We start from the raw sequence: 16128 nt of genomic DNA, 5'->3' as shown, positions 1-16128 counted from the left end.
AATTTTTAAGAAATTTATATTAATGTTCTACTTGTTCAACGTCACTCCCCGAAGTGAATGTAATAATTTTAAATAATCGATGACATTATTTACTACTCAAATATTTCCAAAAGAAAGTGGAAACAACCAAAAGATGAGATCCCACACACAATCAAAGTGTATAAAATCTATATATCATATGTGAAATTGAATAATAGTAGTCGCGTACCTGTAGTACGGACACACTTATAATCAAGATAAAAGTATATTTGATTAGTGAATTGTACAAATTTATTGTACATTTAGAATATTTAAATATCATTTCCTGAAGAGAATGAATAGACATAAAATTATATTTCAAAGAATATAAATTTTACATGTATTGATAATGCCAGAAGCAAATTAATATATATACATATTTTATTATTTCTTGAAATCAATAGTTTCAAACTATTGTTGGTACAAGATATGTATATATGCAGTTACTATTTAATTTAGTTTCCATATTCCCAGAATTGAATATATAACCTACTAATATTTGTTAGTGATCTATTATAATCAAAGTGATAAAAAATCACAAAATAATTATTTGAAAAGCTTCCTGAAGAAGTCTTACATACAATTGCTACTTGGAGTAGTAAAATATATTTGTATGTACCTAGATGTATAACTTTTATCTAGTTATGAAAGTAATAAGAAATAACTTATTATATGTACTGGTTGTACATTTAAATATTTAATATATCAAGTCATGATAATTAGACTAATGAATAGTCTATTAATAAATTAGTCGACTTGTTAAAAAGATACCAAGAAAAATGAATGATATATTATGGTTATATTTATTTGACCATTACAATAACATGATGAAGTTGACATGTATCTTTTAAATTATACACATTATTGAATTGATGATAGTGAATATAAAGTTTGATAAACATAATAGTGACTCCTGAAGAATGTATATGTTTTGGAGAATAATATAATTATATCATTCGTGTATATAAAAATGAAACTTGTAATGATTATGTTGTAATGAATTTACATTACCTTTTGAAAGTTTCATTGAAATACAAATTATAGTGAACCTGAAGTTCATGAATTGAATTATTTTGACATGATCAATCATATGCAATAAATTATCAAAGAATTTGACTAAATTTTGTTGAAGAACCAGAAGATTCTTCTCATTGTTAATATATGAGGCTCGAAAAAATAATGTGCATATATTTGCACATAAAAAAATATTTAAATTATATTTCTTTAACAATCTTGAGTCATTGTTAGATTTTTATTACATAGTTTCTTATCGATGTGATAAGATTATATGATCATGCATTTACAAAATGTGTAAATTTATGTATTTCTAATTATACGCGTATGACTCATTCTTAGAAATGAATAAGTTCATAAGGATTGAACTTGAAACTAAAGTTTATTGAACCTGAAGTTCAATGTCATATAGTATATATGAGTTTAAATAAATATTGATTCATTGTATATATTGAAATCCCTACAGGTATATTAGTATTATTAGATATCACAATTTTTAAAATTCTCTCGATCAGGGGGGAGAGAAGCAGTCGGGATTTCAATATAGAGAGTTGATCTCTATATTTTTGCAGGAGGATCGAGAGGATACTTGCACATATCATGGTACATGCGAGTTAAATCCGTTCTTTGGTCCTACATAATGCGAGTCACACGAATGCGATTAGACTTTGGTCATATTCGCATCATCTCGCTGATTCTAGCTTAGGCGAGGTTTAAACTTGAGGAGTCTCTTATTGACATCTCAGCTTTTCTTGGGAAAATTGAGTACACGTGTCCTCCACACAAGAGTCTGGTCTCGAGTTTCTAGGTGAGAGAAATCTCACTATAACACATGCTCCTAGTTTCACGACTTGACAGATACGGTCATGAGGGAAACTATATGCGAGAGACAGGTGAAAGGTTGTCACGAGAAGGTGACCTTTGGTTGTCCCATCGAGGGTTTCAAAAAATGACGGTTGTAATTATTTTGTTTTATCCTATTTATGGGGCCACGTCACGAAACTCTTCGGTTTTTGTGTAGGCGTGCCCATGGCTGGCCGTTGGATAGGACGACCTTAGGCATTCTTGCTGCCACGTGTCATAATCCCAATTTATGAGGGATATGGGTATTTAAACTCTCTGATACGAAACAATTTCCTCATTTTCCCTCTCGTTCTTAACTTCCTCTTCTCTTTTCCTCTGAGATTTGAAGAAATCCTCATCCATCGTTCACCCAGATTCACTTTTCTTCCCACCTTTCTAAAACTTCAGGAGAGATCAAAACCATTTGCAGAGAGCAATCAGAAAAGGTCAGTTTCTAATCCACTCGTGTACTTGATTTTTTTGAAAAGATGAGAATTATTTTTCTGGGTTTTTTGACATTTTGAGGGTTTTGAATATGTATGTTCGTAGGGAATACACATAGGGCTATATTTTTCTGTGTAGAACTGGGTAATCTTAGAAAAATAGGCCTCAAATTTGCATAACCGTGAACTTTAGGAAGGAAAGTTTGAATATTCGCTCCTTTCTTAGTTGTTTATTTCTTGAATACACGCAGGTATTCGGATGAACACTTCGAATACTCACATACCTGCTTCCTTTAGGTTTTATAGAGACTTTATCACTCCTAGTCGTTGTTTAGAACATAGGGTTTTGTATTGTATGTATATTTTGCTGTCGGAACATTGGTTAAGTCTTTCAAATGGTGGGCGTGTAGCAATATTCCAATGCTCATACGTGCGATCGTTTGTTCCTTGGGGTACTACGATACGCCCAGCCATTTGCGACATACGCCAGTGTTTTCTGTTCCAATATAAGCGTATTCTTCGACTAGTAGATTTGCTTGAAACGGTGGTGTTTCCCAGTAACTTCAAGGTCATGCTCAACGCATGCCCCTTGGGTCACTGGGATACTCCCAGCCTTTTTTTGAGGTACATCGCTAGTTGGATATGCGTGACAAATTCGCAGGTTGCGATTGGTTAGGTTCCTCGAAACGGTGGGTGTTTCCCAATAACTTCAGGGTCATGCTCGAAAACGCATGCCCCTTAGGTTACTAGGATACACCCAGCCGTTTTTTGAGATGTCCTTCTATTTGCACACCTGTGATTTTGTGTCTTGGTGGGCTGATTGGTTTTCGCAAGAATCTGAATCCGTCCTCTAAGAAGATTTTAAATTTTGTATGCGGGTGAGGTCACTGATTTTGTTTTCACACATTCACCATGCTGAAAAGATCTTCTATCTTTCAGATGAGCGATCTGTCAGACAGCCAAGTGCTTGGCTCAGGAGGCGATGCATTCGATGGTGATTAGAAGCATCAGGAGGATAGCTTTATCCCAACCTTGATCTGAGAAGAGGAGATCCTTACTGTCGAAGACACAGAGTTAGGCCCACTATCCTCTACAGACATCGAGAGGATGGTGCAGAAGCTCGTTGAACCAGGAACTATCGAAATTAGGGACAGCGAGTCTACGGTATCAGCTCGTGAACACCTTGTTCATTCCAGGCATGCTCCTGATGTCGAGGTCGAGGAGATGGACGAAGACTGGATGGCTCCAGACCGCGAGTCAGATGAGAAAGAGGACGCTGACGGAAGTGGGACCGATTCAGTGGATAATACTCAATTGGACGAGCCTTTCTCATGCGAGGACTTGGTCTCGCGAGTCACCAAATCATATCTCACCACCTTTACGAGATTAAATTTGCTACGACTTACCTCTTTGCGTCCTCGCCCTACCCAGAGAGCACACCTTTCTTTTACTAACCCAGAAATCATACTCACAGAGGATGTGGTAGTCTCAATACCCATTCTTCGATGTGGAGTGTCGATCCCTTTCCATCCATTCATCTCCGCTATTCTTAAGCAGTATGATGTATCTCCTTTTCAACTAACCCCAAATAGCTATCGCATAGCTTTAGGTTTTTATGCGATGTATATGGAGTATGTTCATAGGGAGCCTTCAATGGAGGAGTTTAGTTATTTTTATGACATAAAGAGTGTAGGTCTCCACAACGGCTTCTACTGTTTCAGCAAGTGGGCCACTTCTGAAATCAACGGGGTGGAAGGCATGGTTTCCAATATGGGGGATTGGAAATCCAAATGGTTTTATGTGTTTAAGGTTCCGGGAATTTGGACCGACTTTAATCGTCAACCCAGTACGTCGCATATTTTTTTACTTAGTCAATTTTTAAGTTACCTTGTGACTTTGAGCTAACTCGTTCTTTTTTATTGTCGCAGATAGACCGGCTCGACCTACACTAGATGCGACTCGCAGAGAAACCGCTGATATTCTCGGAAGTCTCCCTGTTCAAGACTGTGACTGGCGACTACTGTGCACGACCTTAAAGCTGCAAGAATACAAGCTAATTCCAGAGAACGCAAGCCTTCAAAGGGAGCCAGTGTACAAGGAGCCGCCTGAGAAGCAAAAAGAGCAGATAGACAAACGCCTTTCCAAGCAGACTTCTCAGCAAACATCAGGTAACATTTCGCATGTATAAACTAGTGCATTTAAATCTATTATTATTTGTACGTATCTTTACTTGTCCTTGCAGAGATGACTTTCCTGAAGTCTGAACCGGTCCTTAACCGCAAGCCAAAGATTGGAACAGCAACGACATCACCTGTCGTTCCTCAGAAGAGGAAAAGCGATGTTATGGCTACTCCTGCCACGGATTCCTCCAAGAAGCTAGCTAAGGCTACACAAGACAAGGGGAAGAATGTCGTGATCGATCCGGCTGTCCGAGCTCGCAACATCCTAACTCTTCAAGAGAAGTTTGTGGGTGATGAGTTTATATCAAAGGTCGACAGGACCCCTGCTGAAGAGCTACTGCCTCGTTCTGTGGAATTAGTTTCGCAGTTCATTACTATGTTTTCGAGGGCTTTTGTCGCTGGTTCCAAGGAAGTCAAACTTTTGAAAAGGCAGAATGTTCAATTTCAGGAGGACATCAAGAAACTGAAGCAAGATGCGACTACCAAGGACAAAGAGCTCGAGGAACTTTGCAAGTCTAAGGAGCAAGTCGAACTTGAAGCCAAGAACTCTTAGATGAAGATCGAGGAGATGTCTCGCGACTTGGAGGTCGAGAAGGAGAATGGAAAGAAGTAGTACGACCAAGCGGTCTCTAACTACATTTATACAACCCTTTCCAAGATTTCGGACTTCGACTTCTCGATCCTTGGGGCGGAGGCGGTTGAGATGGCTGAGGCTTTTCGAGCCATGTCGCCCACGCAAACTCAAGGCGGTGGAGGAAATCTTTTTCCCAAGGATGCTGATGCTGCGAACACCGAGGAAGTTGTGGACGAGGCTGCCAGCAAAGTCGCAGATGGATCTACTACCCCAACTGCCCCTGCTGCTCCCAATGCTTAATTTTTACTTTAATATTTACTTTTGCTAGACTTTTTTATGTGGTACAAGGGTGCTCGCAATTTGTACTTAGACAAATTTATGCTTTATTTTTCTCTTGAACAAATTTACATCCCTTCGGTGATATTTATGTTAGAACATCTTCGCAGTACACGAGTACTCGCATTTTTCTGTTTATAATATCTCGATTGCGGTTTAATTACAGCTTGGTGTAATAAGCATTAAGGTAGAAAAGTTTCAAAATCTCGAAAAATTTCATGGCTTTTTATTGATCAATTGTACAAAGTGAGTGGGTTATATACCCCCTATACTTAGAATATTTATGTAAATAAACTGACTAAGTATTATTACATAGCGAGTACAAACGATACAATGCGAGTACTATTGATAATAACATTTTAAGCTTTCGCCATTCCAGGCTCTTTGAATTACAGTACCATCGAGTTCTGCGAGTCGGTATATTGCGTTACCAATTTTTTCTACGATGAGATATGGTCCTTCCCAATTGTCTCTGAAGACCCCATGTGCTGGGTTTTTCGTGTTTGTCATTACTTTTCGAAGAACCAAATCTCCTACTCGCAGAACTCTTTCCTTGACCTTAGGGTTGAAATATCTTGCGGTTCACTGCTGATAAGCCGCATTTTTCAGGTGAGCCTGATCGCGCTTTTCTTCTAGAAGGTCGAGGTAAAGGGACTGTTTTTCTTCGTTCTGTTCAATGTTGAAAACATCTCTTCATAGGGAACCTGCCCCAACCTCGACTGGTATCATGGCCTCGCATCCATAGGAGAGCGAGAAATGAGTCTCACCAGTCGTGGATCGGGGGGTCGTATTGTATGACCATAAAACTTGTGAAAGCTCATCTGGCCATACCCCCTTACGCATTTTCCTTTGATGGTGTGCTTTATTATCTTGTTGACTGCTTCAGTTTGCCTGTTACTCTACGGATAGGCGACTGCTGAGAACGCCTTTTTAATCCCTAATTCATCGCATAACTGTCGCATCTCCTTACAATCAAATTTCTTTCCGTTCTATGAAATGAGCTTGTAAGGGATGCCAAATCGACAGATTATGGAGTTATAGACAAACTCGCACAGTTTAAGTGCAGTGATGGTTGCTAGTGCTTTGGCCTCGGCCCATTTTGTAAAATAGTCGACCGCTACTACAGCGTACTTGACTTTGCCTTTTCCTTTTGGTAATTCACCTATCAAGTCGATGGACATACGTGGCTATTCGCTGACACTTGTCGCATTTCTTTGCGAAGTTAAAAGCGTCTTGCCGCAGGGTAGGCCAGTAATACCCTTGTCGCATGATCTCTAAGGCAAGAGAATTACCACCAGTATGATTCCCGCAGATACCCCCATGTACCTCGCGGAGTACATAGTCGCATTCCTCTCCGTCAATGCATTTAAGTAGCGGTTGACTGAAGCTTCTGCGATATAATCTTCCGTCATAGATGACATATCAGGCAGCCCGCTGTCCCAGTTTTCTTGCTTCTATCTTGCCATCGGGCAAGATTCCCTTTTCCAAGTAAGAGATTATTGGAGTAATCCAAGTGACTTCTCTGGCAACATCTATTTCCATCACTTCTTCTCGACTCACAGTCGGGTGTGTTAACACATCAACATGGATCACATCAAGCAGCTCGGCTTCTCTAGTTGAGGCCAAACGGGCCAATGCGTCTGCGTTTGAGTTATGAGGTGAAACATTATTATTTCTTTGCTGCAAAAATAACTCCTCCCGAGATGTCGTGTCAACAATTGAAGAAGTTCTTTTCTGAGGTGAAACATTATTATTGGGAAGAGCCAATGCTCTACAAGCACTGCGCCGATCAGATAATTAGGAGATGTGTGCTTGAAGAGGAGATGTATTCTATCCTAAATCATTGTCATGCTTTACCATGTGGAGGACATTTTAGTGGAGCCAGAACGGCTGCTAAGGTGTTGCAAAGTGGATTCTTTTGGCCAACGCTATTCAAGGATGCTACTACCTTTGTGAAGGCATGTGATCATTGTCAACGGATAGGTAATATCTCAAGAAGAAACGAGATGCCTTTAACAGGGATTTTAGCAGTAGAATTGTTTGATGTGTGGGGGATAGACTTCATGGGTCCTTTTCCTTCATCCTTTAGCAATCAGTATATTCTATTGGCTGTCGACTATGTGTCTAAAGGGGTCGAAGCTGCAGCTACATCACAGAATGATAGTAAGACAGTTCTCCACTTTCTACAAAAGAACATCTTTACTCGGTTTGGTACTCCTCGAGCAATAGTAAGCGATGAAGGGAGTTTCTGCAACAAGCAGTTTGAAGCACTCCTTTCAAGATATGGTGTCCGACATCGAACTGCTTTACCATACCATCCCCAAAGTAATGGCCAAGCTGAAATTTCTAATCGGGAGATCAAGATGATTCTAGAGAAAACAGTGCAAAGATCAAGGAAAGATTGGTCAAGAAAATTAGATGATGCATTATGGGCATACAGAACTGCTTTCAAAACACCAATTGGCATGTCTCCATATCGATTGGTGTTTGGAAAGGCTTGTCATCTACCGGTGGAGTTAGAGCATAAAGCTTTTTGGGTCATGAAGACTTTTAACATGGAACTAAAAGCTGCAGGGGAGAAAAGACTGCTACAGTTGAACGAGCTAGAGGAGTTTCGAAATGAAGCCTATGAGAACGCAAAAATCTACAAGGAAAGAACTAAGAAGTGGCATGACCAAGTTCTAGTAAGGAAGGAGTTTCAACTTGGGCAGCAAGTGTTACTCTTTAATTCAAGGTTGAAACTGTTTCCTGGAAAGTTGAAGTCAAGGTGGTCAGGACCATTCACAGTGGTCAAGGTGTTTCCTTATGGAGCGGTGGAGTTAAAAGGTGATGGTCCAGCAACTTTCAAAGTTAATGGACAGCGCTTAAAGCTCTACTTGGGAGGTCAATTTGACCAAGCCAAGTCCGCCATGATTCTGGCACCACTTTGAAGTACAAGGCTCAGCGTCCGGCTATATGACGATAAAGACAGCGCTCTTGGGAGGCAACCCAAGTGTTTTCTTTAATTTTTTAGACTTTTTTGATTATGTTTTTAGTCTATGCTTTAGTATTTTAAGTATTTTAAATTTTTTTAGATTAGTACCAGACATTATTCTTTTTAGTTGAATTGTGAAAAACGTAAAAAAAAAAGTTTTTTTTTTTTTTTCGGACTGGAGCCCAGTGGTCGTGACCTGATGGTTCCTGGGTCGCGACCTATTTTCCAAGTCGCGACCCTGGTCGTGACCTGGACTTTTACAGAGACCTACGAAATTTTTGGTTCCAGTGGTCGCGACTTGCCTATGGCCAAGTCGCGACCTATTTTCCAAGTCGCGACCCCAGTCGGGACTTCCCTATTTTCCAAAGAAGGCTTAAATTCGATCGTAAGCTAGTCGCGACTAGCCCTAGGCCAGGTCGCGACTTGCTCACGAAATTTTCTATAAAACCAAAATTTTCCCCCTCATTCAACCCTACATCAAAAATTCAAATTTCAAAACCCTCTCAGTCGACTCTACCCCTTTTCCTCTCAAAAAATTCAAAATTTCTTCACCAAACATCAAATTCTTTCATCTCCAATCCAATTTCTTAATCCCAATCTATCCTAAAACCTAATTTCTTTCATCAATCTACACTTTCCATAAAAAACAACCCAAATACTCATCAATTTCACCCTAAATCCGAAAATACATTGGTTCTTCATCTTCAACCTCAAACATTCAAAGATATTCAACAATGGACGTGGAGTAATACGTCTTCGGGTCTGTAAGTATTCTTTTCTATTGAATTTGAAAAGTTGCATGAAGATATTGAGCATTGTTTGTGATTTTTGTTAGAATTATTGATTGATATAAGAATTGTTAGGTTTATAGTGTGATTTGGGAATGTGAATGTAATTGTGTGTAATAATTGGTGAGTTTTCAATTTTTGGGATATAGGAAATTAAGGGGAGGTGCTGCCCAATTTTTTTTTTTTTTAAAAAAAAAAAGAAAAAAAGAAGAAAAATAATTTCGAAAGAAGAAAAAAAAAAGAGAGAAGAAAAAAATGGCACCTAAGAGGACTAGGAATGTGGAGGAGGGTTCGTCTTCAAACCCACCACCAACGGGTTTTGATAGGACCCGCTTTGGAAACATTGAGGCCCAAAATCGCTTCATGAGACTTAAGAATAGGGCTTATATTGAAGATCGGGGTATTGAATTCCCCGAGAATCCTTTGAGGCGTCAACCTCGATTTGAAACAATTTGAGCTCAAATAGAAAGAATGAAGTGGGGAAGTTTTCTGGATGCTCGGGGTCGGGCTAATGTTACTATGGCTTGTGAATTTCTTGTGAATTGGCCCGACCGCCGAAATGGGGAAGTGAAAGTGCGTGACAGTGGGATTTCCTGGGTTGAGGTTCCATGACAATGATGGCACAGAGGGGTCGCCAAACATCCTATACCGGTGTGAACTGAACCCGGTGGCAAAAACATGGTTGTACTTTGTAAGTGCTCGGTTAGTGCCTAATAAGCACTTCTCCGATGTCCAAATGGATCGCCTGAAATATGTGTACGCCATAATGAAGGGGTACAACATAAACATTGGACAAGTCATAAGGCATAGCATTGATCAGATCGTGCAAGGAACCACGGGAGGTAGTTTTGGTTTGGCGGGAGTTATCACAGAACTCTGCGGGGCATATGAAGTTCCCCAATTGGAGTATGACAACACGGTGTTGCCACTTTGCAAGATGGACATCGCCTTTGTCAATAGGCTGAAAGAGCCACATCCCTATGGCCAACCTCCACCTGATGCACCGCAAGGGCGTAGGCGGCAACGAGAGCCTAGTGTTGAAGAAGAAGAGGAGCAGCCCCTACAATTGCCTGGGCCTATCGATCCCACAACACAATACACTCATGCACAGCTGAGTTATATAATTCAGCAGAACAACCACATGCAACAATACATGGTGCAGAGGAGTGTCTTTGATGAGGGACAAGTTCAGCAACTTAACTATCTCATCAACAGAATGAACATCGGGATTGATGACCCTAATTATTTGGCGCAACCTCCTCGGTTCTACCCATATGACCAGCCGCCACCACCCAACCCTTTCTGAGAGGATCTCAGGTAAGTTTCTTCTCTCTGCATATTATTGTACACATTGGGGACAATGTCATATTTAGGATAGCTTAGAACTTGCATGTTTATTCTTTTGAGACGAAATTCTTGATAGTGTTCAATTGGAATATGACTTAGGCATTTGTTGGATAGTTTGAGCCTTTCAAGCCTACCATAATAATGCTTATCCCTAGTTAACCCTATTGAGCCTAAACCCGTTATGTTTTTCACCAATTGATCTGAAAATTTTTTAACCATACTATTGATTTTTCTTCACCATTATATGCATGATATTATAAGCTAAATAATTAGTTTGGGGGAGAGAAATATTTAGTGTGAGAAAATAGTTAGAGGGAGAAGAACTTGTAAGATTGAGAAAAGAAAAATGTGTAATTCAATGGCACTGAAAAACAAAAAATGAAATAATGATGAAATATGAATGATGAAAAAAAAAACACAATAAAAAGTAAGAATGTGTTTGAAAAAAATTCAGTGATGTTGGGAAAAATAATAGACATGTCTTCTCTCAATCTTGGCAAATGTGGGAACACTATGGGGTTTTGAAAAAGAAAAGTAAAAAGCTTGTGGGTTCTGTTTGTGTGCTTATGATATCTTGAGCCAAAATTGTCTTTTACCTATCCCTGAATATTTGAGCCATACTACCTAAGCCTGGAAAAGACCTAATGATTCCAAAGAATACTGTCAACATTAGTGGAGAAAGGTAAGCATGCAAGCTTATGAGTTATCGCATCACTTTTATAACAATGTTTCACATTTGAATTAATTTTTGCAGTTGCACATAGTGTTATTAATTGAGCATTCGAGTTAATTGTTAGAGTTAGTAGGATCAAAATTCTAGTTTATGCAAGGAAGAAATCAGAGCATGAGTCAGCAGCGTAGTAGTTATCTGATAGCGTAGTTAGTTTTTTTACCTTACTCGAGGGCGAGTAAGAATCTAGTTTGGGGGATTTTGTTAGGTTATATTTAGCCTATGTTTCGGGTCGTTAAAGTTAGCATTATCTCGTCTATTGGTGTCTTTTGGAGCAGTTTTACGCTTGATTTTCATTATTTCAGGTTCTCGGGGTGTTAAAGTTCAAATTCAGTCAAATGGCAAAAAACTGGGACAAACTTGGAAAAAATTGGAAAATTTGGCTCCAGACGCGTCAGTAGTCGCGACCTCCAGAGAGCCAGGTCGCGACCCTTTTTCCTGGTCGCGACTCTGGTCGCGACTTCGAGAATTGGTAGAAACTCGGTTTTTTGAGTTTTTCCTGTAATCGTGACCAGCTTAAATGCTAGTCGCGACTTGGTACGGAAATCGCAGATTTGACCTAAATTTGATTTTTCTCTCAATTGGAGGCACACTGCTCATCCCTATATAAGGAATACGACTCCGAAGGTCAAAGCAAGCAGAAATAGACCTAAATAGTGGATGCAAGTGGAGAGGAAGCTATGTTGAAGACCCGGAGCGATATCACCTTCTAGTTTCTTTCTTTACCCTTAATTTCTTCTTTTATGTTTAGTTTTGTTTCTGAATTAATCATGGATGTTTTTAGAGTTATCATGAACTAAATTTCCCAATAAAGGAGGATGATGAATGTTTAAGTTTATGCCTAGTTAATAAATAATTGCCATTCCTTCATCTTATGTGTGAATACTATCTATATTTGTGTTTAATTCCATGTGCAAGCTTGATCACCTTTACGTGTTTAATGATCTCAATTCGAAATCTGAAAAGTGAGAATTGAGAATGCTAAAATTTGGATAGTCTAGGTTTTGATGTGAAACGAAAGTATTTACATAGCCTCAGTGACGAATAGATTATTGCTTAATGCTGATTTGTGTTGATTTAATTAAGAAGTTAATTAGAGAACATATTATTTAGAACCTAAAAGATCTGAAAAGAGTTAGGTTAATTTATAATCTGTCATTCACATTGAGATAAAGATAGCAATTAGGTATTAACATTGGTAGCTTATCAACAGGATTCACCTCCCTAATCTCTCATCTTGATTAATCTTCGTTTATTTTCTCTTTAATTTTCTGAGTTATTTACTCTTAAATTGCAAACTTATTATTTTACCAAATAGAATCATAAGTATAGCTTTGTAGTACTTAATCCAATTCCCTGTGGTTCGACCTCACTTGCATGAGATACTACTTGATTGCGTATACTTGCGTAATAAACATAAAAATTCATAACAGCAACAACTCGCATACTATGGTGAGGTCCTTACCCAGACGCCCGCCTCTGGCAAGATATTCTCTATTCACTTGGCATACGATGATTTGGGAGTCGCTATAAGCCTGTAAGTATTCTATTTTCATCTCGAGGGTGAGCTTCAATCTTGTGATCAAAGCCTCATACTCGGCTTCATTGTTAGATGCAGAAAACTTAAAACATAAAGCAGCGTGTACCTTGAAATTGTTAGGACTGATAAGTATGATTCCACCACCAGAACCTTCGCTATTAGAAGCCCCATCGACGTGCAACGTCCATCCTTCTCCATTCGGTACAGCAGTGTCAATTTTGTCGTGTATGAGTGCCACTTCAATACTTGGGAACTCAAGAATGAAATCTGCCAAGGCCTACCCCTTGATCGCAGATCTCGGTTTGTATCTAATGTCGAACTGGCTTAACTCTACTGACCATTTCAACAATCTTCCTGGCGCTTTTTGCTTTGCTAAGACTTGCCTCAAAGGGTAGTTTGTTAAAACCTCAATGCTATCGGCCTGAAAATAAGGTCGCAGCTTTCTTGACGATATTACTAGGGCAAATGCCAAGTTTTCCATTTGAGGATAGCGAGTCTCCGCATCTAACAAGCGTTTACTGACATAGTACACCGGGTATTGTCGTCCTTGATCTTCGTAGATTAGTACCGAACTAATCGCATATTCTGACACCGCTAGGTAAACGGATAAGACTTCACCGGATATGGGTTTTGACAGGATTGGGGGCTGCCCCAAATGCGTTTTTAATGCTTGAAAAGCTTCTTCGCATTTATCAGAGGATCGTGATATAAATTGATTTAGTGCGATGACTTTACCTATGAGACTTTGGACCTCTTTTGGCTTAGTCGGTGATCGCATTTCTACCAATGCTTTGATCTTCGCAGGGTTTGCCTCTATTCCTCGCTGATTAACCATAAAACCGAGGAATTTCCCTGAATCGACTCCAAAGACACACTTAAGAGGATTTAGCCACATTTTATATAGTCGCAGTATATCAAACATTGCTTGTAAATCGAAGACATGGTCTCCTGCATGTTGAGATTTTACGAGCATATCGTCAACATATACTTCCATGGTGTCTCCGATCAAATCTGTGAACATCATATTTACTAGCTTCTAATAAACATACAGACCTCGATCTGTAATGAACGAGGTATGTTCCTGATCTGGTTCATACATCGGGATTTGATTATATCTCGAGTATGCGTCCATAAAGGTGAGAAGCTCATGACCTGCATTGGCATCAACAAGTTGATTAATGCTAGGAAGTGGGAAGCTGTCTTTGGGACAAGCTTTATTTAAATCAGTGAAATCAACGCATGTGCGCCATGAGACGTTAGGCTTGGGCACGAGTACAGGATTTGCTAACCAATCGGGGTAGAACGACTCCCGTATGAAGCCGCATGCCAAGAGGTGGTCGACTTCGTCCTTCAGTGCTCGGTACCTCGCGGGGTCCATTTTGCGGTGCTTTTGTCGGACAACTCGGACCTCAGGGTCAATATTCAATTGATGACACATGACTTGCGGAGATATTCCGACCATATCTCAATGGTGTCTTCCGCGGCTTGGGCAGTTGCGGCATAATCGAGGATCCTAGGATCCAAATCTAGTCCGTCTTTATGTGGCACTTCTTCTATCCTGAAGACCTCCTGGCGAGGGAGTGGTGCCTCTAACAGATAGATGACATTGACTGACTTCTTTTCTGCGAGCTTAACCGCTGTGTTGTAGCATTCTCGCGAGTCTGATTGGACTCCTCACACAGAACCTACTCTAGAGGGAGTAGGGAACTTCATTGTGAGATGATAGATTGACGTTACAATCTTCATCTCTTTTAGAATTGGCCGACCAATCACGACATTGTATGCTAAGTATTGGTCGATTAATGCGAAGTCAGCCATCGACTTGGCTACTACAGGGGTGGTTCCCAAAGTAATCGGGAGCTTGATCATCCCTTCTAATGCAATGACGTCGCCAGTAAAACCATATATACTCGACGTTACAGGTCGCATATCCTTCTCATGCAACCCCATCTGTTTGAAGGCTTGGAAGTTCAAGAGATTCACAGAACTTCCATTGTCCACGAGTATACGGTGGACGTTATCCCCGCCAATATTGGCAACAATGACTAATGCATCGGAATGTGGGTGGTGGACCCATCTCGCATCACTTTCCATGAATGTGATGTCATCGCATTCTTTCTTGAACAACTTCTCCGGTCGCTTGCTTAGGTTGTTCACATTGGTGAGTGGCTTCTCTTTGGCCTCTTGTGCATATCGCTCCTGCGACTTTCTGGAGTCACCTGCGATATGGGGTCTGCTTATGATGGTGAGGATGTTGCAAGGAGTTCTCGAACCACTCGCATTCTGGTTTTCTTCTTTGTCATCCGCTCGGGGATGACTTTCCTCGTTCTTGTTGTATTTGCTGAACTTTCCTCTTCTGATCAGCTCTTCAATCTCGTCCTGCAAAACCCAACACTCCAAAGTAGTGTAACCAATATCTTTATGGTACTTACAGAATTTTTTGGGGTCTCTCTTGTCGCGGATTCCCCTGATCGGGGGAGGCTTCTTGAAGACCCCATTCTTCTCTTCGATGGCGTAGATATGGTCTCGAGGTACTGCGTGCTCGGTGTAATTCACGAAGCGCGATCCACCTTTCCTTTTTGGGGAGGATTCCTTCTTAGGAAGGGACTTGGCCAATTTTGGACTTCGCTGTCTCTGTGGACTGCGTCTTCTTCGGCTTAATCCTCTGGAAATCTCTCCTCGGGGACTGCGGGATCGTGATCGCGGCACTGGCGATTTACACTTATCTTTGTCTTTCTCCAATTCTGCCAGAGAATTTTCAATCCTCTTATGCAGTTCTGCCATGGCAAAGAACTCGACCAACGATTCTGGTCTTCGAGCTTGTAGCTCCTTCCAAAAATCAGTTCTTGGCAGGACAATTGTTATTAACATAAACATACACACTAGCGAAGACTCGGGAGCCTTCCAAACTTTTGTTACTTCAGCATTAAAACGCTTAAAGTAGTCTTGTAAAGACTCACTAGGTTCTTGTTTAATGTTAGCCAGAGTAGTATAGGGTGGCCTATAGGTCATCGTGGCTTGGAAATGCGTGAGGAAAAGGTCGACAAAGTTCTCCCATGTCGAGATAGAAGCCTCGGGCAATTGGCTGAACTAATCGTGGGCATTCTCTTCCAATGTTGCCGCAAGAATGCGACACTTTGCGAGCTGGGGCACCTAATCCACTTCCATAATAGTATTGAATTTCTCTAAATAATCAATGGCATTAGAGGTACCTTTGTATTTTCAAGATTCGGATAACCGGAATCCCTTAGGGAGCCGAGCTTGTCGCACTTTCGCAGTGAAAGGGGAGGTCCCATGCAGCTTGTATATGGGCTTTCTCTGCTGCTCAAGCATTTTCAAAG

General features: G+C 40.3%; 1 protein-coding gene across 1 annotated transcript; it reads right to left on the bottom strand.

The window, feature by feature from the left end:
- Nucleotides 1-14461: 14461 nt before the first annotated feature.
- On the bottom strand, nucleotides 14462-15799 carry LOC133036890 (uncharacterized). Its single transcript, XM_061113661.1, has one exon. The coding sequence runs from the start codon at nucleotides 15797-15799 to the stop codon at nucleotides 14462-14464; it is 1338 nt and encodes a 445-aa protein (XP_060969644.1).
- Nucleotides 15800-16128: the final 329 nt, after the last annotated feature.

Source organism: Cannabis sativa, chromosome 4 (genome assembly GCF_029168945.1).
Source record: "Cannabis sativa cultivar Pink pepper isolate KNU-18-1 chromosome 4, ASM2916894v1, whole genome shotgun sequence".
Lineage (NCBI taxonomy): Eukaryota > Viridiplantae > Streptophyta > Magnoliopsida > Rosales > Cannabaceae > Cannabis > Cannabis sativa.
The sequence above is the reverse complement of the archived record's forward strand: the minus strand, read 5'-3'. Positions and strand labels throughout refer to the sequence as shown.